The 26,612-nt window shown below is 44.8% G+C and overlaps 1 protein-coding gene across 4 annotated transcripts in view; it reads left to right on the top strand.

The window, feature by feature from the left end:
* The window catches only part of ect2 (epithelial cell transforming 2), a 31,841-nt gene that overhangs the window by 1,490 nt on the left and 3,739 nt on the right, over nucleotides 1–26,612 (top strand). For 2 of the 4 annotated variants that reach the window (XM_042057427.1, XM_042057426.1), the window contains exons 3-25: nucleotides 64–140; nucleotides 1,521–1,616; nucleotides 2,262–2,444; nucleotides 2,983–3,072; nucleotides 3,190–3,297; nucleotides 4,363–4,436; nucleotides 5,079–5,209; nucleotides 5,570–5,685; nucleotides 6,027–6,089; nucleotides 6,312–6,534; nucleotides 6,776–7,060; nucleotides 7,589–7,713; nucleotides 9,144–9,263; nucleotides 9,355–9,423; nucleotides 9,562–9,672; nucleotides 10,014–10,110; nucleotides 11,063–11,144; nucleotides 11,466–11,544; nucleotides 14,124–14,243; nucleotides 16,757–16,895; nucleotides 20,186–20,340; nucleotides 24,223–24,330; nucleotides 24,882–25,019. In XM_042057427.1, coding sequence (XP_041913361.1) covers nucleotides 64–140; nucleotides 1,521–1,616; nucleotides 2,262–2,444; nucleotides 2,983–3,072; nucleotides 3,190–3,297; nucleotides 4,363–4,436; nucleotides 5,079–5,209; nucleotides 5,570–5,685; nucleotides 6,027–6,089; nucleotides 6,312–6,534; nucleotides 6,776–7,060; nucleotides 7,589–7,713; nucleotides 9,144–9,263; nucleotides 9,355–9,423; nucleotides 9,562–9,672; nucleotides 10,014–10,110; nucleotides 11,063–11,144; nucleotides 11,466–11,544; nucleotides 14,124–14,243; nucleotides 16,757–16,895; nucleotides 20,186–20,340; nucleotides 24,223–24,330; nucleotides 24,882–25,019 — 2,789 coding nt within the window. The remainder of the gene's footprint in view (nucleotides 1–63; nucleotides 141–1,520; nucleotides 1,617–2,261; nucleotides 2,445–2,982; nucleotides 3,073–3,189; nucleotides 3,298–4,362; nucleotides 4,437–5,078; nucleotides 5,210–5,569; nucleotides 5,686–6,026; nucleotides 6,090–6,311; nucleotides 6,535–6,775; nucleotides 7,061–7,588; nucleotides 7,714–9,143; nucleotides 9,264–9,354; nucleotides 9,424–9,561; nucleotides 9,673–10,013; nucleotides 10,111–11,062; nucleotides 11,145–11,465; nucleotides 11,545–14,123; nucleotides 14,244–16,756; nucleotides 16,896–20,185; nucleotides 20,341–24,222; nucleotides 24,331–24,881; nucleotides 25,020–26,612) is intronic. The other 2 variants (XM_042057428.1, XM_042057429.1) reach the window with 2 other exon arrangements.

Genomic DNA, 26,612 nt, shown 5'->3' with positions numbered 1-26,612 from the left:
TGTTCTTTTTGTATTTCACCTTAACTCAGCTGACTTGCCCTTCGTTTCACTCTTTCTCTGCAGACATGCCTCGGGTGGAGACCAGGATTGTTCTAGTGGGAGAAACCGGCAACAATCCAGCTATTGTGAAAGCACTTCAGGTGAATGACATCGTTGATTTTAAGTCACCAATGCCACTGAATCGTGGCTACAAGTAAACAGGGGTTTGAACAGAGGGATCAAAGGGTTTTGACAGTTCAGTCTGATATCATTTTCTCTTAGCAATTTGGGTTCACCTATGTAATTGTGAAGTAACTAGTTGGCTGGTTTATCTGGTCAATGGGGCTATAGTACCAGCTATACTGATTGCCATATTCTGAGTAAAGAAAAACTGAATATGACCAAATAGCTATCTGTAGATGGAATAAATGGCCATGTTGGGTCTCATAGTAATAGGACACTTGAAGTGTAAAGGGTAAATCTGACTATGGTGTCAGTAGTGTTTTGTAATCATGAATGAAGTGTAAGTTAGATGTTTTCTTTTTGTCACATGCTCAAAATGCTTCTCATACCATCTCAAGGTGACTGCTGTTGCTGCGAGATGATTCCACAGCAAACCAAGATAAAGTTGTGACTGTACTGCACCATGTCGAAAGTACCCCCCCATACCCACCCCCCTGTAAAAGCTTAAAGTGGGACATTAAGATAGCAGAATTAGTGCCAAGCTTTTCAGTCTGTGGTGGTATACTGCCAAACACTTTCAAGGGGAGGCCTAAAGTCCGCTCTTTGCATAGACATGAGGGGATTTGATTTGTTTGCTCCTCGCTCTCCCTTGGATGTGTTTACAGACTGCAGACACATTTTCCTGTTTTCAGGATTGTAGCCGTTTTACTCTGTCTGTCTTCCTTTCCCTCATTTCCGTTGTGTTCGAGTCTGCGAGTCTCCGGAGAGTTGAGGTTGCAAGGGTGGGAGAGAAAGAAAACTAGACTTTGAGAGAAATAATAAAACAGAATTTGAGCACTCGGCTCCTCAACACCTGCTGTTAGATATACCTGAGAGAGAAACTGGAGGACATGGCGTGTGTGTGCATGTGTGTGCGTGTTAGAGACATGTTACGTGTGAATGCAGAGTATGTGGATGGTATGTGTGTTAAAGAGGGTGTTTGTATTTGTTGCTGTCATCATGATGAATGAATGCCCATATTTGCTGTAAAAAGCATGCAAAGATTTTGTTAAATGTACCTCCTCAAAGTGAGTCGTCAGCACAGAAGCCCAGTCATGCAGGCCCATCCTCTCACAGTTAAATTGTGGAGAACAGCTCCCTTCTCCACACACACACACACCTCCAGTTAAGAGAACTTCACTGCTTTTAACATTCTTAATTTATGAAGGCCTTCTCTGGATAATCTTCTGATTTCTTGAAGTGGCCTATCATTGAGAAACAGGAAGTCTTCATTCACCTCAATGATCTTGTCCAATCATGTCCATTGGGTTTGCCTGTTTTATGTTGCCAGAATTTACATCAATGCTTCATTCTTACAGGACATCAAAATAATGGAAGTCCCAGTGGTAAAGATTAAAGAAGGTGTCCCAGGCTCAGAGGCAGGCGAGAAATTGATAAAATCTATTGTAAATATGGTATGTCTCAGGACGGACGATAACTGTACTGCATGCCGAATATCACCTTTTCTGTTTTAACTGGCACCAGAGGGGTGACGGGTGTGTCCTTAACACTAAGTGTCAGTGTATCCTGTTAACACCTGGTGGATGAAACTAAGTGTTTTTAACAAAGATGATGTGTATGTGTGTCTGTTTCTTTCCCCCTCTAATTTGCACTACCCTTGGTGAAATGGCTACTTTGATTTGATTTTGCACAAAAGGGAATTAATGAGGGGTTTACTGCAGTAAGAAGTGTGTAATAAAGACTTTTGATTATTGATGAAAACACTAATTAAAAGCTTTGGGATGTTCCGAGTCTGAGCTCTGATTATTACATACTCATGTCCCGGTAGAACTGATGTCAGGAGTAGCAATGAAGCAGCTCTTCTCTGAAAAGCCGTTCTCTAGCTTGCTTACACGCCTCTGCATTTCAGAATGCAGAGAGCCTTGCTGGTGTGTCAGTCCTAACCCACCTGTTGTGTTTCCACTTGACTCCACAAGAGATTTCTCTTGCAACACAGCAGCATGCAATCACACTACTGTGTAAAATAACATCGACATCTACACCAAAGCCCTGATGCCAATGCTTTCCTTGACTTGCTTATTTCATCTACCCCCTCATAGGACATCAACAAGCCCTGCATCAAGACCAACAATGTCAAAGAGTTTGGTGACGGGGAGAACGCCGAGTTTGAGACAGTGTTTGTGCTGGCTGACTTCAAGTCTCCAGACTACGACTATCTGTACAAGAATGACAACCGCATCGTGGGACCCCCTGTGGTGCTGCACTGTGCAGCCAGAGAGGAGGTAAGAGACTCCCAGCGTTTTGACTGTCTCCCAGGCGCAGACATCTTCAGTCTGCGGGCCTACTCCGCTTATGGATGTTCTTTCTTTAGCTCTGGAAGTTTAGCGAAAGATTAGAGGCAAGTGGCCATGTTTAGCATCCACCTACATGGAGGGAGGAGAGTTGGAATAGAAATGAGACCGCCACAAGGGGAAAGTTTGGCTTCTGAGACGGAATTGATTCATAAGCTGCTTTTTGATGGTTGCCTCTGAAAAAGGCATCACTGTTATCTCTTATGTCTGCAAAGGAGCACCTGCTTGACCCACCAGCTTACCACTTAGAGCAGCAGAGGCGGAGGGGACATGAGGGCAGTAGCAGATGGCCGCAGATCTCATGTCAGTCACTGCAGAGATTAATATGGATATACAGAGGAATACATCATGGCTTCATAAGTAAACAAGGACAGAGCCTGCCACCAAAGCTTTTAAGATAGGCCCGGTAACCCTCAGAATGAGAAAGTGGTCATCTTTAAATGTGTGTGTGTGTGTGTGCCCTCTCTAGCCACTTCCGTTCTCCTGTCGGCCGCTCTACTCCACCACCATGCTCAACCTTTCGTTGTGTTTCACGGGGTTCCGCAAGAAAGAGGAAGTGGTGAGTTTCTGCGTCTCCATGTCTCCCGTCTCTTCCACACTAACTACCTGCGTTAAAGGGTCATGCACACAGCAGACATGGCCTTTCCCGGGTTGTAACAGTTTTGTCTTCCTACAGGTCAACCTTGTCAATCTGGTTCACCACATGGGGGGCACCATCCGCAAAGACTTCAGCGCCAAAGTCACCCACCTCGTAGCACACTCGACTCATGGAGAAAAATACAGGGTTGGTGCATTTGTTCTCCCAGATTGTGTCGGTCTGTGATTCTATATGTTTTCTTGAAGAGGAGTCAACTGAACTGACAGTAGTTGCTACCTCTTTGTACCCCCCCCCCCACACACACACACACACACACACTCTTGAGATTGAGTTTCTGAGTGCTGGTAAGTGTTGCCATGATAGCCGAGTAAATGGATTGAAAAGCAGGTTTGGGTGCCTTGCCTCTGCACTCTTTTGCACTCTGAAGACTCCTACCGTCTCTGTGTTCTGCGTCTTCCTCGCGTTACCTGAGAGTGCCGCGCCACGCCGGCAAATTCTCTTCCCTCTGTTGCTTCTCCAGAGTTTGCCCTACTTCTCACTTAGTCCCTGCTTATTTTTAAAAGCTGAGATTCCATCGTTCCCTTTGCTCCCCCTGCAAAAGCAGTCTTCTCAGAAGGTGTGAGTGGTGGGGTGGTGGGTGTAGATGGATGGTTGTGGAGTTCTCACAAAGGACAGATCTTTAAACACTAAAGAGATGCTACAACCTCCATATGCATAGTTTGCCCCCATGCATTGCGAAGCATAAAGTTGATGAGGAATCTATTCTCACTGCTGGAATAGGTGAGATGAATATAATTTAGATTAGCACATACCTGTAAATATAATATATCATGTTGCACTGAACACTGCCAGCCAGTGGTGTCAGCTATCTTAGATTTGCAGCAGCCCACACATACAGACCTCTGAGTGGTGTTCTTCAAAAGTCTTATTTCTTGTCTCCATCGTTTTTTTTAGTTGTCTGCTTGAGTCTGTCTGAATCTGCCATTTGAAAGTTTCTCTCATTAAAAGTGTAGCTGCTCATCGGCTCCCTCACTGCCCATCCACTGAATGGAGGTGAATCATGCAACAGGGCCTTATTCATAGTGGATAATGAGGCGCTTGATGCCTAATGTCCTTGTGCGTCTCAGAGTGCGACCCTTCCCTGTAAACTCGCTGCCTTTCTTTCCATGACTGAATCTGAATGCGGCTGCACTCTACTACTTCCTCCTTCCTCCTCTTCCTGTCCTTATGATGTGCTTGTCCTTGCTGCAGCTGGCCGTCTGCATGGGCACCCCCATCCTCACCCCAGATTGGATCCGCAAGGCCTGGGAGCAGAGGGACGACATGTGAGTGATGGACACAAGCACAGACACACTCGTACATACAGTTGCACACACAAACTCCTGGTTTGGTCAAAATACTAAGACAAGCCACACAAACAGTAGGCCACCTGTTTTTTGGGAGGATTTTATTGTATTTAATTTCATATAAAATGCACATTAAATGTGAGCAAGGTTGTTTGTCACATGTATGGTACATAATTATTATCACATTAAAATACATTTAATTTGTCACTTCAGGGTATACTCTCAGATCCCCTAGACAATAGTAATACTAAGTGGGGGGGGGGGGAGAGATATAATCACAATATGATATGTCTAGTTGCTATGCATTAATTTTGTTTAAAGTGCCCCATATTTTCTTGTTTTTCACATACAGTTGAGCTTTGTGGAACTATTGTAAAATTTGAACATCTACTGTATGTTCATTGATCATTCACATTCACAGCTGTGTCGTCTCTGGTTCTACATCCATGAATTACAGCTTTGAGTATACTTGTGTCTGCAAACCTTCACAAGCCTCTGATCATTTTGTTCAATTGCTGCCTGCTGTACTCTAAATTCAGAAGCATCCTGTTATGAAATTCATGCTTTTCTCATTTGCCTCTCAAGTAGCTGATGATGGTCTTTTCTCTCTCTCCCTCCCAGTAATTTCCATGCTGGGGACGAGAGCTTCCGCACTGAATTCAAAGTGCCACCCTTCCAGGACTGTGTCCTTAGCTTTCTGGGCTTCACAGAGGAGGACAAAGCCAATATGGAGGAGAGGACACTCAAACATGGTACACATCACATATCCACACGCGTATAACGTGAACCTATAAACCTTAAAATTCAGGCTTTGAGTGGGACCACGCTGAGAACATTTTAAGAAAAGTTATCACAGCATGACCTGGCCTGCTGTATCACAAAAGGACAGCAGGGTAGCATGCTTGCAAGCTTTTATCAATGTGTGTTTACAAGGTTTACAAGGTCCTTTATGGTAGCTTTAGACCAAGACTCTTTTGTACTACTGAAAAGGTCCAAATGGCCAGTCAAGTAATGCACTCACTGGGACTGAGGGCAGGGTCACCTTGTGGCATTGTTGTTTTGACTCTCTCTCTCTCTCTCTGCCTGTCCCCACCCCACCAACTGTCAACCAGGTGGCCACTACCTGGAAGTTGTGAATGAGAAGTGCACTCACATGGTGGTGGAGGAGAACTCCATTAAGGAGCTGCCCTTCCCTCCATCCAAAAGACTTTACGTCGTCAAACAGGAGGTAAGCTGGCATTGCGCAGGAGGCACGACTGTTTATAGCCTCTGAAGAACGCTGGTGTTGTGTGAGTATGGCGCTTCACCACACGTGTTTCCCTGGTTTACTCAGTGTCTTCATGTTCAGGGAAATGAGGGCAGTTGCCTTATTCCCTCCTCACACTCTGGTGGAAAATGGGTCCTCCTTTTTTGTTATTTGACTCAGAATTGTGTTGCCATGTCAAGAACCGTAGAGCTCTTCCCACTGATCAATATTGTGTTCTATGCAGACACTCCCAGGCAGGTTTCTCCCAATTATTGACCATTTCTGTCTTCTTTTTTATTATTATTATTTCTCTTCCCCTGAAGTGGTTTTGGGGGAGTATACAGATGGATGCCCGAGCGGGAGAGTCCATGTACTCTTATGAAAAGGTATTTGAGGGAAACTTTGTGTTGTGTTTTTAACTACAAAATAAACAATGTATTTGAAGTGTTTTGTGTGCTCTTTAGTTCTGACTGGACGTACACTTAGCTTCTGGTCTTCTGTCTTTGCTTTTTGCTCTCTGGCTGTTTCAGTTTCGGTTGTTTAGCTCTTATCCAGTCCTCTTTGTTTTGTCCTTCGGTCTTTCCTCCTGGTCCTGACCTGTCCGGCAGGCGGAGAGCCCGGCGATGAAGAAGACGTGCTCGCTGCTCTCCCTCAACACGCCCAACAGCAACCGCAAGCGCCGGCGGCTGCGCGACACCCTGGCCCAGCTCACCAAGGAGACGGAGATCTCGCCCTTCCCGCCGCTCAAGCGGCCCTCGGCCGAGTACTCGCTCTCCATGGGCTCCCTGCTGGACATCTCCAACACGCCCGAGACCTGCAAGACCCTGGGAGGTGAGAGTGGGAGAAGCGGGGGAGAGGGGGTGGTGTGTGCGGGCATTTCCTAGTTGCAGTTGCAGTAAAACAGCTTCCAGTGGCTATGACCTTTTCAAAGAAGGCCCCAACATCTTTCAGTAAAATGCAAAAGAAAAGAGCATAGCTGTAGAATTAAGAGTGCATGAATACAACCCTAAGAGCATTCCCACAGAGAAGCAGCCCCATGCACGCCCACGTGCTGCACTGTTCTCCATTCCAGAGTGCAGAGTAGGGGGCAGGTGCAGGCCAGGCCGCAGTGAGCCGCTCCGCCAGCAGAGGAAGAGGAGGAGCAGCGGCACGATGAAGATTAGCCGAGAGGCTGGCAGGGCTAGGCAGGCAGACAGGAGGCAGACCGAGTGCTGGACGGCCTTCCAGCGCACCAGCACCCCCCAAAGGCTGGAGCCGGGGGCCCCCGAACCCCCCGAGCCTCCGCTGGACATGGAGCTCCAGCCCGACAGCCCTCGGGGATGTGCGGGAGTCGGCAGCGACAGGCAGGCAGCACCAGGTAGCACAGGGCATGTCATTACAGGGTAGCCAGAGCCAGGAGGGGAAGTGGCTCAGAAGAGCATCCTGAATGTTTCTCAGCTCTGTGGGGAGCAGTCTGTCTCACAGTGTTAAGAGAGGCAGGTTGTCCTCCCCCAAGTATTTTTATACGCACTCCGTTCAAATGAAATGGGTTTATGGAGGGTGAGGAAGACACTTATATGTAGGCTTTTGACAGCTAGTGGCAGTAGTGTGTATATATAAGCACATCAGAAGTGACTTCTGTCAGAATGGGGTGTGCTGGCTTCCTAATACCACTCTGACGCTTATGTCAACAGGATAGATTATTGTGCAGTAAGACATTGTGTTCTTTTTGATCCCTCTGAAAAGCGTGAAAAGCCCTCGCCGCCGCCGTCTTATCCGCTGAGTTGTGCATATGGGGGGTTGGAGAGCAGTGAGCGCAGCTAGGCTGGCGTGAGAGTTGGCAGCGCGTCCTTCCCCGTTATCTCCATAGTCACCTCGGCGATGCATGTCCATCGATCTGTTTCAGAGATGGCTAAGCCGTCGAAGAGCTCCACGCCCGCCCTGCCCAAGCAGTCTGCCAGGTGGCAGGTGTCCAAGGAGCTGTACCAGACAGAGAGCAACTACGTGGGCATCCTGGATACAGTGCTCCAGGTTTGTGTCACTGCTGGTGTCTCTTACACACACACACAGACACACACACACACACAGACACACAGACACACACACACACACACACACACAGACACAGACACACACGCACACTTGGAGGGGATAGCTCTGTGGTTGCTGCCTGTTCCCTTATCATGTCGGCCCAGCGCTCAGGAGCAGTGAGGGAGAAAATGAATTAGATTTCAGAGTTGGGAGTTTTTGGTGGGTAAGGCCCAGTGCCCCAGCCTCCCCACTCCCTCTCCTGCCCAGCCTCCCCACTCCCTCTCCTGCCCAGCCTCCCCACTCCCTCTCCTGCCCCAGCCTCCCCACTCCCTCTCCTGCCCCAGCCACCCCACTCCCTCTCCTGCCCCAGCCTCCCCACTCCCTCTCCTGCCCCAGCCTCCCCACTCCCTCTCCTGCCCAGCCTCCCCACTCCCTCTCCTGCCCCAGCCTCCCCACTCCCTCTCCTGCCCAGCCTCCCCACTCCCTCTCCTGCCCCAGCCTCCCCACTCCCTCTCCTGCCCCAGCCTCCCCACTCCCTCTCCTGCCCAGCCTCCCCACTCCCTCTCCTGCCCAGCCACCTGTGGCCACGGCTGTTTGCTTCTCCCCCTGGGAGGTGGCGTTACTAGTGGCCCACTCTGCTTGTGGAGGTTTGCGAGTCTGCCGGGAGTAAAGCTGATGATTCGCGAGGCAACTTTTTGAACAGTGTGGGCTGGGCAATGAGTATTTAGTTGTTCTGGCACACCTGGAGAACATTAATCATCAGTAGGCCAATTTTCATGATCACCCAATCCAGAGCAAATGGAAGCAGTTATGTGGTTGACCCGGGAACATTGCTCAAAAAGTTGCCCCATGTATCATCCCACAAGTGTGGGTTCTGTAAATAAACCAGAGCATGTTGCTTCTTGCATTTCAACGTTTGGAGCGATCACAACAAGTTGACTTGGCTGAAGCCTTTTCTATTTCCTCATATTCCTGGTTTGAGTATTGAGTGATGTAGCATTCAGAAGCTGAGTTTGATTAGCATGTACACCCAATGTAGTTTGTAGCAGTAAAGGAGCAGTTACCTCTTCCAGGAATGTCTCTGAAATTGGCATAGAGGCAGAATTACCTGTGGCGATGAGGGTATGAGCGTTGAGGGCCTCGTAAAACCTGTCAGAGCACGCGGGAGGGCCCCCACCTTTCCTAACGGCTCCTATAAAATGAGTTTAGAAATTATTCTGGGAAAGTGCAGGAAATTAAAGAACCTCCTGCTTTAAATTGTTCAGTCTGATAATTAACCTGACTGTTCCCCAAATCACCCATTCATACAAGTTATACATATACATAACAATCAGGAACATCCTCCCACACACACACCAAGCATGGCCGTGTTAAGCGCTGAGCCTGTTCCCCTCTTGAGTGTGCTTCGTGCCCCGTGTCCCCCCCCCCAGCTGTTCAAGGACCCCCTGGAGAAGGAAGGACAGGTGGGAGGCCCCATCCTGGCGCAAGAGGAGATCAAGACCATCTTTGGCAGCATCCCAGAGATCTATGACGTGCACACCAGGATAAAGGTGAGTGGGGTTTCCCCTGCAGGTGTGCTCAGTGGAAGGGGGATCTGATCGGTGTCTGACCGTGCGTAATATGGGTTCCCTCGTCTGACAGGCGGACCTGGAGGAGCTGGTGATGAACTGGTCGGACGACAAAAGTGTCGGTGACATTATCCTGAAATATGTGAGTGTTAGCAAGGGTTTGCGGGGGCGATCAGTGTCTGTATTTTCTCTGGGCCCATTAAGGAAGGTGTCACTTATTATTATTTATTCTTTTGTGTGATGGGTGTGTGAAAATGTGTTGTTGTCTTTTTTTATGCAGTCTAAAGAGCTTGTTAAGGCCTATCCACCGTTTGTCAACTTCTTTGAGATGAGCAAGGAGACCATTGTGCGCTGTGAGAGACAGAAACCCCGCTTCCATGCTTTCCTCAAGGTGAGGGGGGGCATTTCATAAATGCGTCTCTCTCTCTCTCTCTGAGAGATGGACTGTCTGAAACTATGTCTGAGTCCTTAAAAGAGTTTCCAAGAGACTATGAACAATTCATGCTGGTGTTATTCAGGAACCGGATGTGTGTGTGTGTGTTTGTGTGCGTGTGTGTCTCCATCCGTCAAAGTGTATTTTTTGTGTGTGCGTCAGTGGCAGACTCTTTGAAGAGTCTCTGTGTGCGTCTCTGAGCTCTGTGAAATGTTTGTGTGCTTTGAGTTAAAGGCCCTCTCATGCCAGTCGTCTGCCCGGCTTTATATATATCTGCCCCCTCCTGACTCTTCCCACAGATCAATCAGGCCAAGCCCGAATGTGGGCGGCAGACGCTCGTGGAGCTGCTGATTCGTCCTGTGCAGAGGCTGCCCAGTGTGGCTCTCCTGCTCAACGGTAAACCTACCACCGCACTGTCACACATTCTCTCTGACACACACACACACACACACACACTCACACAAACTCTATCACTATGGGTGTGTATGGATAGTTATAACCGATTAACCATTCAAGGAATACTACACTAATATTAGAATTCCTATTCGGTTATTCTATTCTATTAGGTTTTCTTTGTTCTGTTTTATTCACTTATTTCAGTGTGTAGCCTACACAATGCAGGGAAATAAAAGGGAGACCACCGAATTTACAGTCCAATGGAGGACGTTAGGAGGAGTCTATGTGTTGCTAGAGACTCGTTGCTAAGGACATCGTACCGGAAGCTGTCCACCTTGTGCTCTTGATGATGCAAATAACCTCAAAATAGCAGTGTTTGCAATGCAAATAACCAAATAATAAGCAAAAAACACTGTTGGTTTAATATTTTAAATGATTTGTATGCACACACCTAACACGAGCAAAAAATCACATTCACAAACACACATACTGGCATGCATGAGCGACACATGCCCATAGAAGTGTTGAATTTGGCCTAGTCACATGCATGAAGGACACATGCCCATAGAACTGTTGAATTTTGCCTGGTCCAGAGATTTCCCGTTGTGCTGCACACGCATGCAAATGCCCATGCGTGCTCCCTCATTTGCACGCCTGTGCGCTCGCTCTCAGGCCCCACACACACTGAGTCTGGATCTCCCGTCCCCATTACACGCGCTGTCAGAGGCGCTCTCTGATTGCCATGCTGAAAGACAATCTCACACAGCCTCCAGTACAATCTGATTCGTCTTGAGCAGTTTCATTGTTTGGTTGTGAGTTTGCATCACCAAAGCTGTTGTAATGTGCTGTGAATAATGGATACACTGGCATCTTTCTGTTGGTTTTTCAAGCAGTGAGAGAGACCCACTGCTTATGAAGCGACTTTTCACATCTTTCTCTCTCACCCCTCTAGACATAAAGAAGCACACATCTGAGGATAACCCGGACAAAATCACTTTGGAGAAGGCCATAGAGTCACTCAAAGAAGTTATGACGTAAGTTTAATGGACTTAGTAAACTTTTTTCTCTTACTCCTTCAGGTCTCTTTTTTTTTTTTGCCTTGCCTAAATGTTCAGTCCATTAATCATGTTCAGCAGGGTTAAGATTGGAGGACAACTCCTCCTTGATTAGGCAGTGCACCTGTGGTGGTGCATTAGACTGGGGTGTTTTTAAAATGCATCGTGTTAACTGAAAGTCAGGGGGCAAGCGTCTTTGTTTTTTTTTTAGGAATGCCTTGTTTTAGCCCACAGAGATGGGTGTTGTGGTTTGGCACTAACCCTTGAACAAATCCTTGGGAATATTTGTTTTCCCCCCAGGCACATAAATGAAGATAAGAGGAAAACAGAAGGTCAGAAGCAAATCTTTGATGTTGTCTATGAGGTGGATGGATGTCCGGTAAGCCTTTCAAGTTATGTCATAATAAGACTCACTGCTATAAAACATTATATTTCAAGGTTTTGTGTAATTGTTTTGTATTTGATTAGAACCTTTTCATGTGCACATTCATTATTGTGTATTTTTGAGTGCTTGAAAGTGGCACTGCTTCCTGTCATCTTCTGAGGCATAGCTCGCCCATGCAGCCTTCAGTGTAATAAACTTCCTTTCCACCTAATTATATGCACCTGAATCCTTTATGAACAGCTGGGAATGGGAATCTGTTGAAAGTTTGTGAGCAGCCCTGTTCTGCCTGAAGTGCCACTAAGTGATTTCAATAGGACTCACCCCACCCGTGTCTTAGGATGTCTAAGAAAAATTGCAATAAGGTCTTAGAACTACTAAGGGCCCTAAATAGCCCAAAAGAACACAAGCTGAAAAGTCATTAATTTGTTGCTTTATCGATACTACTGTCAAAGTGGTGAATGCATACTCCCGACTGTATGGATCAATCTGGGGGTATACAAAGTATATTTGTCATTTACCTTTCCAAATAGTGCTGTTGAATAGCCAACTGCAGTCTTAGTACCCAGAATAAAAGTCTAAGATGTAAGAGATAATCTTCATAGAATATCAATTAAACTTTAAAATAATCTACAGTTTGTAAATCACATGGGGCTGTTTAATTTTGGTGAAAAAGTGCTTTTCATGAACGCTATATTACTAACTGGACAATCTAATCACTTCGTTCTGCTATGCATAAGCCACCAATTGTTATTCTTGGCCTGAGCTGCTTGGAGAAGACATGTAGTAGGTTTACCATGTAGTAGGTTTATTTGTCAGAGTTAAATGTTTTGCATGCAAAAAACCATCCCCTGGCTGTCAGTGTCCAGCATGCTTCACCAGCCCTAGTGATGTCAAAGCTGCCAGTCTCTACTGCACTCTTCATGGTGCTTAAATCATTCTGTGAAGCCATTGCGTTTCCAAATGGGAAAGAACTCTTGCAAGAACAGTCATTTAAGTAGCACCAGCTTTATTGAAATTAATCAAACTGTGATTGAGTTCATATGCAAGAGAGTTTTCAATCGATCCACCACTTAATAGGCCATCCCTGCAGGTGCACCTTCCAGCTAATAGTACTATAATTAGCGACTCTATCAGCAAATCTCTCTTGATGTGTTTTCAAGTTACTATTAATAATAATCATTGTTTTGACACTGATGCTGTTAATGATTTTTGCCCAGAATATATTTTTATTCCTTTGGTGCCTTAACGTGTAGAATATAACTTTCCCACCTAATCTAATCAAATCATTGATTTAAATCATTGATGATCCCAACACTCCCTCCCAAAGTACTGATGCTAATTAGGGTTGTGCCGATCGTGATGGTTGACAGGCATCACGATGGAAAGCAACCATCGTGATGCCACGGCCCCACATGCCAGTCACTAATTCCTGCTGTAACAGGCTAAAACATAAAAAAAAACCTTCCCTGAAAATGAAATTGAGCCTACTTTTAAAGGCTGTCAACCAAACAGTTATCACGTATTAGTCTACCGTCTTGTAAAATAAAAGACTTATTAGTCTACCCTCTTATTCAAATAATTCCTGACTGTGACGTGAATGTGTAGCCTAATTGTCCTTTAGTAGCCTACATGTCTCGCAGGCCTATAGCCTACATTGGACGTAATAGGTAGCCTAATGTTTTAGCAGAAAATATAGATTTATTATTGTTGGGCTACAACTAGGACATTCTAGCGCTCAAATATTTTTGCAAGGCTACAGCGAGCACCAAATGCGTCCTTCTCCTCTGTGTTAAAATAAACCATTTCTTTCGTTAATTATAGGATCAGAAGGTAGCCTATTCGTCTTTCACTGTAAGGCTTGTATTTCATGCATTTAGCAAAAGTCCCAGACCGCAGCGGAGTGGTAATCGGGATTCGTTATTTGTAAAAGTGTTTTTACTTCGCCCTCCTATAAATAGCCTGGACTGCCCGATCGCAGCCCTTTACTTTCACTTCCCGCCGCCCTCATAGTCAGCATAGACGGTAGCCTGATAACGTGGGATGCTGTAAATGAGTGACCACGATAGTAGTCTTAAGTAGCTTTTTTGCTGGGCCCAGCGAAGGCCGGCAATGTGTAATATTCCGCTGGTTGGTGCACACGCAAGTGTTCAGATTGATTGTCTATCCGTCTTTCACAACAATTTTCTTGGAGCAGATCTTCCACACAACTTCGGTAGCCTGGTCAGTATGACCCTCTTAGCTGTCCACTTTCATCAGGCCGTATAGCCTATATAATATATTTTTTATTTTTTTATGTAGAACATTATAAATGTATTTCTGTACAGACATACCTAGGCTATAGGCTAATTAATTAGTGTTTACCACACTAACCCCCCACCCCCCCATGTACACATCGTCAAATGCCAATTTAGGCGACATCGCCCAACCCTAATGCTAATAAATTATAGAACTTTGGAAGTTAATATTCAACAGCTTGTCTTTTCATGTGATAAGTGTGTTTGGTCAATGACCGTAAAGCCTCTGTTTGGACCAGTGAAGCTGACCGATCAGTCTTGTGATTGGTTGTTTTGCAGGCCAACCTACTGTCTTCTCACCGGAGTCTGGTGCACAGGGTGGAGACCATTGCTCTGGGAGACAAGCCGTGTGATCGCGGGGAGCACGTCACCCTCTTTCTCTTCAGCGACTGCCTGGAGGTAACACGGTGCACTGCATTCTACATGTCCTCACCAAGCACACCGAGCACCACATGCAGCGGGACATTCCCTGGGTTGACATTGCCTCTATGCTACGGTCACCTGGAGGTGTTTTTACACATACTGCTCATGGAAAACCATTAGACTGTCTGAATATTGCATCATGTTTGTAATTCTGTAATAAGAGCAGTACGGTTTGGGCCCTCAATACTTGGTGAATAGCACTGACCTGTGTACTTCACTATTCTCAATTTTGGGTTATTTTATGCCAACTCTGCAGTTGAAGTTGATATGCACCACTGTATCTCCTCCTTAGGCAGCTCTAGCAAAGTTTCAACCTTTCTATAGCCACATTGGGTTGTTGCTTTTCATTCCAACATTCAGGTAATGTAGTGGGCATAGTCAGTCCCAGTAGCATCAAGACTTGAATATAGAGTTTGTGCTGAGCTTGTGTGATCCATGTGTGTATGAAATTCAGCAGAATATGAGTGCACTGTTGAAGGCCATATTTAAATGCTGTTCTTCAGGGCGGAATAAGACCCCTCCGCTGCGCGTCGGGGTCCGGTTCGCCCTGTCGGGACCTATCTCCCGACAATGACCAACGTTCTATACATTATCCCTTACTTAATGATACACCCACTGTACACAGATACTGCAGTACTTTTTCTTGAGGTTTAACCATAAAGTGGTTGTGACTTGCACAGTGTTATCTTGTTTCGTCGGTTTCAAAACCTGCCCCGGCTGCTCTGTTGTGGCAACACTCCCTTGACAACGCAAGGTGCTACAGTCATCGCATTGTTTCATCATAGTTTCGATCTCTGCCTTTGCTGTAACAGTACTCTCTTCACAACGCTGCAAAACTGTGATCCTTTTGTCTTCACTACAGTAATAATATCCCATTTCCACAAGTCATGACATAGTCCTGTTGTCCTTAACACAACAGCACCTTACCATAAAATACTGCGCTGTGAAAACGGTTCAAAGACAAACATCCTCTCTTGCTGCTTCCTGCGTCAGCCAGAGCACATGTTGGCTGCATGTCATAGTTACTGTTGACACGACAACCATAGCAACAATGCACTCTTCTCAACGGACCACATCCCAATTCTAATTTTAGACTACCTCACAGAGGAGCCATTAATGAATATTTATGATTATTAAAATAGTGTATTTCTTTTTTTAAATGACTACCGGTAATGCTCAATTTTTGAAACTTAGATTAGACTGCGCTTGTTTGTGCTTCGGTCAAGGTGTCTGAATCTTCACTATGGACACAAAGTGTGTTTGTTTAGATAGTGATGCCAAAATTCTATCTCCCAGCCAGCTTGGGTCTTTTGAAAAAACACTATCTACTACCATCCAGATTTGTTTGCATTCATAAAAGGATAAGACGCCTGCTGCTGCGTAGCTTTTTTGAACTCATTTGCTGCATGCCCACAGCGCTCTGCCGTTTTCCAGCTTAGCAGGGAGATTGATGTCACTGGTATGCTGCAGCATGCCTGTCAGAGAAGCAGTGGAGCCTGGCGAACATTAAATAAAACATTTCTCATGAACTGGAAAGCCTGCTCCTCCATACCAATGCTATGCCAATCTGTTCAGGCCCGCTGCCTTATGGAGACATCACTCACTTGACGACACATGCTATGATATCACGCTGACTTGAATGACTACATGTGCACACGCACCTTCGTGAGCAACACTTCGTACGGCTCATTGAAAGGCACCCACTCAACCTCTCCTTGTGTCCTTCCTCAGATGGCATGGACTTCAGATGCTTAAAGTGCAAATTCAGGGGGGGGGGGCAGGGGGTGCTGCTGCAGCACAGTCCCCGTTTTAAAGAATGTGAATTATTTATGTGTGTGTGCAGTCTATCGCTGCTGACACAGCTTCTTATGTATTTCCTAATTAGCGAGGGTTCGCATTGGAATCGGGCAGGGTGGGGTGTTCTTGGGTGGGTGGAATTTAGCAATCGCGCTGGTGAATGGAGTCCTCCCGGCCGGCCGGCTGACCGACCAGCGGCTTCTGCAGCACCTGTCTCACAGGGGCGGACTGGGCCGGTAATGAGCGTGGGGAGAAGTGGGCTTGCACTTTTCAATTATTCATTGATTAACTCCCAACACCACCCACCCCGCTTTCATATGGCTCCCCCCCCCCACATCCCTCCTTTGTTACTCCTCCACTCCACCTCTCCTCCCCTAAGCCCTGGTCAGCTTGGCCACAGCGCCAGATCATTAAAGGGAGGATAATGAGGGGGATCGTTTACTTTCGTTAAGGCACTATTGATTTGTCGCAGCTACCACAGATCTCTGTCACGCACACACACACAGGTAGACAACATGAGACAACATGGCTATATGTTGAATGTGCTATCTTGGCAAACCATCTGTCTAGCCTTCCACCCGATCTCTCTACTAATCTGTCTCACTCTCTCTTTTCTGTCTCGGTCTCTATCTTTTCTCTCCATTTCTCCTCCTCTGGCTCCCTTTTTGTCCTCTCTCCTCTCTCCCTGACAGATTGCGCGGAAGCGGCACAAGGTCATCAACACGTTCCGGAGTCCTCTGGGTCAGACGCGCCCACCTGCTCATCTCAAGCACATTGCCCTCATGCCTCTGTCTCAAATCAGACGGGTGCTGGACCTACAGGAGACCGAAGGTAAGTCACTCACTCACACTCTCTCTCTCTCTCTCTCTCTCTCTCTCTCTCTCTCTCTCTCTCTCTCTCTCTCTCTCTCTCTCTCTCTCTCTCTCGGCCCTTTGCCAACCATGCACACATTACAACATTAGAAAACACAAAACCAACAAACATATCTCCTTAATTTGTTGAAATGACAATATTCAACACTGCTGTATGTGATGTGAAAAAGCTACACAAAATGTTTAACTTGTCAGTAGCTGAATGAAAGAATACCATTACTGGCATGCATTTATCAGAGGGTGACCACTATAAACATAAAATGATTAATTTCTTTCACAGAATTTGAAACGATGCTACTCACCCTCCGCTACTACTCACAACCTCAACCACAAAACATCCTCAGATCCTCACAAACATACTATCTATACATTTGCAACCTCAACCACAAAACATCCTCAGAGCCTCACAAACGTACAATCTATACATTTGCAACCTCAACCACAAAACATCCTCAGAGCCTCACAAACGTACAATCTATACATTTGCAACCTCAACCACAAAACATCCTCAGAGCCTCACAAACGTACAATCTATACATTTGCAACCTCAACCACAAAACATCCTCAGATCCTCGCAAGCGTACAAGCTATACATTTGCAACCTCAACCACAAAACATCCTCAGATCCTCACAAACGTACAATCTATACATTTGCAACCTCAACCACAAAACATCCTCAGAGCCTCACAAACGTACAATCTATACATTTGCAACCTCAACCACAAAACATCCTCAGATCCTCGCAAGCGTACAAGCTATACATTTGCAACCTCAACCACCGAATACCCTCAGAGCCTCACAAAAGTACAAGCTGGATTATTCCTTGAACCAGCCACTTAGTTTGTTTGACGCAGAAGCATGTAGAAGGAAATAAGGAAAGCAGCTCGGTTCCATTGCCTAGCAACAAGTGCTCCCACAGTCTTCCTCTTTGTCTTATGGTTTATGGCATGTATGTTCCAAGAACCCATTTGTGGTTGACCTGAGATGTCATGGAAATGAATGGCCTTAATGAGCATGTCTGTGCAGTAGACTGCTTCTCTCTGTTCCCCATTGAAGATGCACTCTGGCTGTGGTTATAATAAATAGCATACATGTGCACCTGGGTAGTTCAGGAACCGCAACAAATAAATGTATTCAAATCAGTTGGTTGTCAACTAAAAGTTAATGGGTTTGTGTCATTTTCTGAAGAAACAACCCCAAAATTCTCTGATTTTATCTCCTTAAAGGATTGGTTCAAGATTTGACATAGGACCTCATTTCCAAGTTAGCAAGTGTGATATTTATCTGTGGAGACCGTTTTCATCACGTTTCATCCTGTCCGCAAGTCAACAGTATGTGTTAGCCTGCCACTAAAAACAGTCTTACCCACTTCACAGTACACCTGAGGTAAATAAATTCTAATGCCAGATAATCGATGTAAATGTCTGTGTTGATAGAATAGTGTTTAATAAAACTACCCTTGCACCGCATTGCAATAGTTATACTTTGTTCCCTGAAGTTCGAAGTAGGCATTTAAGCAAAGGCAGTGGCGGACTTATTACCTAGGCTACTACTAGGTGTCCCGATTGGAGTGCGCTTCTCTGTTTACTCTTCGGCGCAGTACTACTAACCGGAGCAAGTAAAATTCTGCCGCTGCTAAGAAACTAGTCCCTCAAAATGTAATGCGATCATTGAAATCCAAAAAAAATAAAAAATAAAAATAAACATGTGCCAAGTCTCGCGACCCCCTTCTCTCTAACCGACAGAATTTGGTTTTGAAATGTTGTGAGATGGGCATTGGAAGCAGAGGCAGAAAATGTCTTCTCATAGGTAGGCTATGTCAACACCAAAGGCATTATGTCAATGGCAACCTTTGGCTAAAAATCTTTAGCAAAATGTCCAGACAAATCATGCAAATCATTTCGGGACCCCTCCAATATTTCCCCCCCCAGGGACCCCCCCCCCCCCCCAGTTTAAGAACCACTGTGGTAGGCTAAAACATACTGATGACATGCGCTAGCCTAGCACCTGCGAACTCTGCAACTAGAAAGACTGGATGAAACGTGTTGAAAATGGTCTCGACTGATAAATATCACACTTGCTAACTTGGAAATGAGGTCCTATGTCCAAAATCCTGAACCACCCTTTAAACCAAGATATTTCATGCTATACTGTCTATAACGGTAAACTAAACATTCTGCATGTGGATTAAACAAGGCATTTGATGACATATTCTTGGGCTTTGGGAAACACTCAGACATTTTATGGCGTTTTATAGATTAAACAAGTACTCAATTAATTGAGAAAATAATCAACAGATTAATATCAAAATAGTTGTTAGTTCTAGCCCTATTCTGGAAGCATTCATGAAAATTGTTGGCATCACTATAGATGGCATCACATTGATGTTTTCTGTTTCCATTCGCTTTCTTTTCTGTTGGCACTCAATTGAAACAAGTGAACAGGAGGCCAGTTGAGCACATAAGAATGCTTGATACTTGTGTGTGGGAATTCAGTAAACTGGCACTCTGCTTCCCAAACAACTCAAATCTGGGGATCATCAGTTGGCGCCACAAGTAGTTGCGTAAGAATTTGATGGATTTGATGAATAATTTAAAATCCATAGATCTCTACAATTTCTTGTATTTCCCCTTGGGGATCAATAAAGTATCTATATATCTATCTACAAAGCTCTGTTAAAACAAACAGGGTAATGGAGATAAATCTGGGTACACCTATTCATTACACCTTTTTCCTTTCTTGTGTTAAACATTAGTAAGGCATGTATTTAACATTTGCTTTCACATGTTTTCATCATTTTTTTTCTTGGTTTAGACAGGAGAGGGCAACAGTAATGTTAGCTGTGTTCACCCCACTCTCTCCTACCCTCCTTCCTTCATTCCATCCATCCATTCTTCCTTGCTTCCTTCCTTTAGTTCCCCTGACAGGGCTGATGAATGTTTGCCCTGGCTTCCTGTCAGGGCTTTATCCACACAGCTTACTCTCTTAAAAAAAAAAAAAAGAACAGACAGAAAAGATATGCACACAGACAATGGTTATGGGGGCGGGAGAGGTGTGGTAAAGCTCAGCCCTCCTCTGTGGAAGGTGGTGTAGCTTATCCCACCCCACCCCCAATCAGTCAGCTCTGATGCACATCTTTCCTCCCTCTCACACCTACATATATGTATACTGCCCATTTCTCTGGATGTTGCTAGTCCCTCTCCGTGTCCTTGTCTCATGAGTGTGTATGTCTATCTGTCTTTCCTCCAGAGTGCCAGAATGCCTTTGCGCTGGTGGTGCGCCCCCCTACTGAGCAGGAGAACCTGTTGTTCAGCTTCCAGCTGACGGCTGAGGACACACACAAGTCGGTGTGGCTCAAGACCCTCTGCCGCCAAGTGGCCAACACCATCTGCAGGGCCGACGCAGTGAGTGACCATTGCACCACACACACACACACTATTCGCTATACTATACACACTCACGCTACTTGCTATACTATACACACTATTGAAATTGGATGCCATTCCTCTTGGTGCCATGTTCTCTCTCCCTCTCGCTCTCTCACACACACACACACACACACACACACACACACACACACACACACACACTATTCGCTATACTATGCACACTATGTTCTCTCACTCTGTGTCTTTCACACACTCTCTCTCTCCCACACATACACACATACTATTTGCTATACCAGTGTTTCCCAAACTTTTTTTCTGGGGACCCACTTTTTAAAAATGACAGACCCTCGCGAACCATTTCACTTCATATCTAACATGCAACCACCAATATTGTTTTAGGCCACAGGTTCTCAAACTTTTATATGCCCCCCCAACCATTCTACAGTGCCATATCTAGATGCGTAATAGCGCCTATGTCTTGCCTACTACCACTACTAATACAGGGATTGGTGATGCACTGACTCAGTTTCCCACAACTCTGCAATCTCAATTACACATGAAACAATGTTAAATATTTTCAAAGCTATAAAATTCTCGCTCAGTTTTGTACAAACACACAACCTCAGGTTTTCCTCATCCTGCTTTGAACAGTTGTGTTGCATTTTGGGCACCATCAGCGTGGAAAGTTACCTAAAAGATAATGTTTTAATGCGCATTCGAAAGTTTGGTGATATTCTTGCATTCTACGCAATCGTCACTCTTCAACATATTAAGCTGTTCCTGTATATCTAAAGAGAAATGTTGTAGGCTACATTGCGTTGCAGAGAAATGGATCCATAACAGCGTTAATTCCGATGTAAACATAGCAAATAACTCAAGTCGTTATATTGTAGCCTATTTCTGGAGGTTTCTTTGGAAAGTTGAATCCGCAAGTTAAGTGTTTGTAGGCCTTATACTAAGGCTGTGTATTGATGTTGTGACAAGCTATGGTAAGAATGTGAAATGAATAAATATCAGAACAAGAGGCTTTTGCGCAATAGCCAAAATATAATGCGCTTTTACTGTAGCCTAGTAGAGTTTGCGAGGTGGAAAACGAGGAAATAATAGCTTTTAAAATGTCAATTTAAATTGTAGCCTTATATAATGCACTGGTGTGCATTTTAAATCCGAAATAATAAGGAATGTGAGGAGGCTGCTATTAACTTTAAAGAGTGCATCTACAATTGAAACTATCAGCCTTTGACGCAGATTTAATAGCCATGCCCGGTACAGGATGTGTGCTTTAGTTGACAGTAGGGATGCACGATATATCGGCGGCCGATATATTATTAGCCGATAAGTGAAAAAATGAAAACATTATTATCGGTAATAATAATTATAACCGATAATTTGCGCCGATATTTTTTAAAGTCCTAATATAGGCCTATGTAAGGTCCGTCTGGCTACACTGAGCTAGCCTACTTGAGCTTGGTTGGCTATACTTTTTCCTCAATATAATGTCAGCGGTGTGAATGTATTTCACCACTCTAACAAAATCTGTGGATATGCGTTCATTTGGGAATCTGTGCATCTCAAAATCCTCTCGTGAATGATCCGCCATTTAACCTTAACAGAGCGGAGCTCAGCCCTATCTAGAGCCGTCTTGTGCTGGTGTGTTTGCACTTTACCGCGCTGGTCCGGGAAACAAATAAACAAACTCGTTAGTGGGACAAGTACATAAGTAGGCCTAGTTCTAAGTTGTGTTTTAGTATTATATTTGCATTACTTTAGCTTGGGTTTTGTATTATTATCTAGAAATATGCTAACCATTCGTGCTTCAGTTCCAGACAGGTCATCATAATAAGTTATTAAAACCTTCGGGGCTAACGCCTTTCATTTCTGCTGCAGCAGGTTGTGCGCAACAGAGTAGACGGACATAAGATACAGTCTGAGGAGTTGCAGCTTTATTCAGTTACCCGCAGTTGAAACTAAACCTAAGTTTCCCTCACAAACTCTGATTTGGTCGCTATACTGTAGCTTATTCCAAGCTGAGCCGTTTATGAGCGTTTAGTCCTAAATGAAAACGATTCAAACTCTCTAGCCACTCGCAATTCACTGACGTCAGGTTGACTTAAAGGAGCCACACATACTGTAGGGCTAGGCTACTGTTATGTTGTTGACTGCCGTACTATTGAGGACTATTATGAGTTCTGTCCATCATTTGGTGGTAGGTAAAATTACTGCAATAAAATTATGCTTATTAAATGCTTTCCCACTTTTCACAATTTTTTTTCAAGAGTAATATTATCGGTTATTATATCGGTATCGGCCACAACAAACCAATAAATATCGGTTATCGTTATCGGCCCTAAAATTCCATATCGGTGCATCTCTAGTTGACGGCATGGTAACTAGATTTTAATCGGTCAACGGAAGCAGCTGTCCGTTAATGTTCATGCTGATTTTGCAACTGCGAGGTCCATGGCAGGCGCCCCACAGAAATGTTTCATTTTGCGAATGAGATGCACGCTGCCCCCTCTGCGGCGCGTTCGCCCCTAGTTTCAGAGCTATTCTAGGGCCGTGACTATGGTAAACAAACTATATCCTAATAGAAAACTGATAGCTTTCCTGGTTAAATGGTATAAGCTAGGCCTATTAGCCTACACAACATAAATTGTGCTGGCGACCCAAATAAAATCTCCTGCGACCCACCCGTGGGTCGCGACCCAGTCTTTGGGAACCAATGTGCTATACTATGCACACTATGTTCTCTCTCCCTGTCTCTCTCACTCTCTCTCTCTCTCATTCACACGCACACACATTTTCTTAGGTACTAGGGCACATTTGCACTGTCACACATACAACCCTAAAGTTGATAAGGACAACTGCAAATGGAATTATTTATTTCATTGGCACACCAGCCCTTTATTTCATTTTATTTATTTATTTATTTTTATTATTAGGCCTTCAAATTACCACGATGTGCAGTGCTAGGGTCTCTTTTTTGCCCACTTTAATCCTATTAGATTGTCTGCTGTGCTTTAGCCTGGAAGACAGATTAATGTAATTAGAGGTGGAATTGAACTTGAACTTTACACTTCAGACAAAGATGGCATTATCGGACCCCGAGGCACAGCCCGCGGAGCCCAAAGCAGAACATGCATGTGTAATTGGCTCCCTGCGCTCAGGCAGATATATACGTCTCGCCCCGTCATAATTAGCATCAGGCCCTCCGTCTGCTGCCCATACACCTGCAGCTGCATGGAGGGTTGCCACTAGGTGGCGATGTTTGACTCTGTTATGTACCAAAGTCTTCTCTAGTGGTTGCATTGGCTGTGTCAGTTTCTGTTGTTCTCTTGTGCCTGCTTGCTCCTTTGCCATCTCTCTCTCTCTCTCTCTCTCTCTCTCTCTCTCTCTCCCCTTCCCTTCTGTCTGTCTGTTACCCTGTCTGTCTTCCCTTGTCCCTTTACCTCTCTCTGTCCTTTTTCTTTCTATCTATGTCCTTTTTCTATCCCTCTCACACTCTCACTGTTTCCATCTCTCCTCCTTTTTTTTCTTTCTGTCGTTTTTTTTCTGTCTCTCTCTCTCTCTCTCTCTGCCCTTTTCTCCCTTGTGTTCATTCGCTCTCCCTCTGTCCCCCTCCCTCTCTTTCTTTCTTTCTCTCTCTCTCTCTCTCTCTCTCTCTCTCTCTCTCTCTCTCTCTCTCTCTCTCTCTCTCTCTCTCTCTCTATATATATATATATATATATATATATATATATATATATATATATATATATATCTGAATGCCAATGAACCGTGGGGCTGATTGTGAAAGCCGGACGGCGGCTCCTTCAACTCTCTCCCTGCGTTTTGACAGCTAAGCAGAAAGAGGCCCCGCGCCGACTTATTTATTTCTTTCCTGTCCGTCTCCACCAGGAGGACCTCATCCAGTGCACCGATCCCGACTCCCTCCAAGTAAGCACCAAAGATATGGACAGCACACTGAGCAGAGCCTCCAGGGCCATCAAGAAGACATCAAAGAAGGTGGATGTGTGTGGGTGTGGGAAGGCGTGTATACTCTATGGGTTTGATCTGTCTGTGTGTGTGTGTGTGTGTCACTGTTGTGTTTTGCTGGCTGTGCCTAAGCTTTGTTGTCTTTGTAGTGTGTGTGTGTGTCAGATCACACTACCCTCATCCCTGGTCATGTATTCCGTTGGTAATCAGTGTGATGCCTCTGGCTCTCAGATGCCAGCCATCCCAAAGCCCAGCTCTGGCCCTGTTACTCCCCACAGTTTAAGTTCAGCATTAGACCTCAGATCAGATGTGGAAGGACACGAGATGCCAACAGAAAGGCTTTTATGTCAAGACCAAACTGCACGCTCTCTTCTCTCTCTCGTATGAAGGCTATTTAGCCTGAATGTGCATTGTGATGTATGTCATAGAACTGTTGAACCAGTACGCCAGCGTCATGTCTCAGTGTTGGCGGGTGCTTCCCTGTCTAATTGATTGACACTTTGTGTGTGTGTGTGTGTGTGTGTGTGTGTGTGTGTGTGTGTGTGTGTGTGTGTGTGTGTATGTCTGCCTGCGCATGCAAGGTCACCCGGGCCTTCTCCCTGACCAAGACCCCCAAGCGTGTGATCCAGAGGGCCTTCATGGTCAGCAGCACTCCAGACAAGAGTCCCGGCCTGGCGTCCGAACACATGAGCCGTGCCGGCAGCACCTCCACCCTGGCTGTAGGTTCCCTCTCTATCACTCTCCATCTGTCCGTTTCCACACTGCTCAGTCTCCGCCAAATCAGACTTTACTTCACAAGGTGCTGGAACAGGTTGCCGTTGTCTCCAATTTGAAGCTGAAAGTATACTGCTATAGACACCGTGCACAATTTTCCTCATAAGCAAAGTCTGTGCAGACTAATCATTTAGCAGATGCTTTCATGCAAAGCAACCTGCAGTACAGGTGCATATTTCCATTAGTATGTTTGCTCCCTGGGAATGAAAGTGCAGAAGATTCGCTAATAAAATGAGAAATTTCTTTATTTCATGCTTCAGCGAATCATAGCTGATTAGACGACCAGCAACACTGTTTTAAAGTAGACGGTGATTGCTATTAGATAGAGTAAGTGGTCATAATGGGGCAGAGAAAACTATAAACGTATAAAAATAATATAATAAGAGATATTATGTCAGACACTGATTGAGCTTGAGCACTGAGAAACAGCAACAGCAAAATGAGTAAACATTAGAGACCCAAATGCACACATCTGTGTCCACTTTGTGTGTCCAAGTCGTGTCCACTGATTAATGCCTGGGTCCGCACAGCAGTGTTTTAACTTTTAAAGACGAGATAAGAAACGCTGTTTGTGAAATGTTGGGCTTTCATGTCTTTCATGCCTTTTCACTTTATTCTTTCCTTTCCTTTTTTTGGCTATGTCATTTTGTTTTTACAGAACTAGCTATTGTAGTTGGTTGTAGAAGCATATTCACTTTCTGACAGCAAAAACATCTCACAGTGAGGTAGAATTGTCTTTAGATGGGGGAAAACAAGGTTGCTGTGATTTTTCGAACAGTGATGATGATAAATGCGAGACTGTTTAGAGAGAGAGAGAGAGAGGACCTCCTTGAAATCCTCTTTTCCTCTAGTGTTGAAAATGCAACGGGGCCTGCTATATTTTCTACATCAGTACTTAAGTATATGCACAGAGAAGTGTCCTTGAATACTTTGTAGGTGTTAAGGTATTTAAAGATTTGATGACTTGGTATGTTTGTTTCAAGTAGGCATATGTATTCTTCCGTAATGGCACAGTACATTAGTAGTTGTGCAGAAGTTTTGTCCATTTCTAGTTCTTGTGCTTGAATGGTGATCTCAAAAAGAGTTTATGTCCTCTTAATTTTAGTTTCTTAAGATAATTCAAGAAGCATAGTTTTTGTCTTTGCCTTTAAAAAACCTTTTATCCCTTACATTGTCTGGCGTTTCTGTAAGGAGTTAATTGGTGTCACTTTATTCAGTCATTGATTTTCCAGGAGTGTTTGTGTCCTTCAGCACCTTGAGATGTGCACTTTCTTCTCAAAAGCCTGCATTTGAAAAGGTTGCTGCAAATGTTCTCCTCTTTTTCTAAGATTGGCGATATGAATCACAAAAATGCTAAATATTTCAGGAACCCTCAATAAAAGGGAGAGTTCTGACCTGGTCCTACATGCCATAGGGGGTGGTCACATTAAGTCTCTCAGGGTTCCTACGCAGTATGGAAAACCTGGAAAAGTATGGAATTTGATTTTAGTAATTTCCAGGTCTGGATAAGTATGAAAAAAATAAACAAGGGTAAGGAG

The sequence above is a fragment of the Alosa sapidissima genome, chromosome 12 (assembly GCF_018492685.1).
Source record: "Alosa sapidissima isolate fAloSap1 chromosome 12, fAloSap1.pri, whole genome shotgun sequence".
In the NCBI taxonomy this organism is placed as follows: Eukaryota; Metazoa; Chordata; class Actinopteri; order Clupeiformes; family Clupeidae; genus Alosa; species Alosa sapidissima.
Note: the sequence above shows the minus strand (reverse complement) of the source record. Positions and strands in the feature narration are given on the sequence as shown.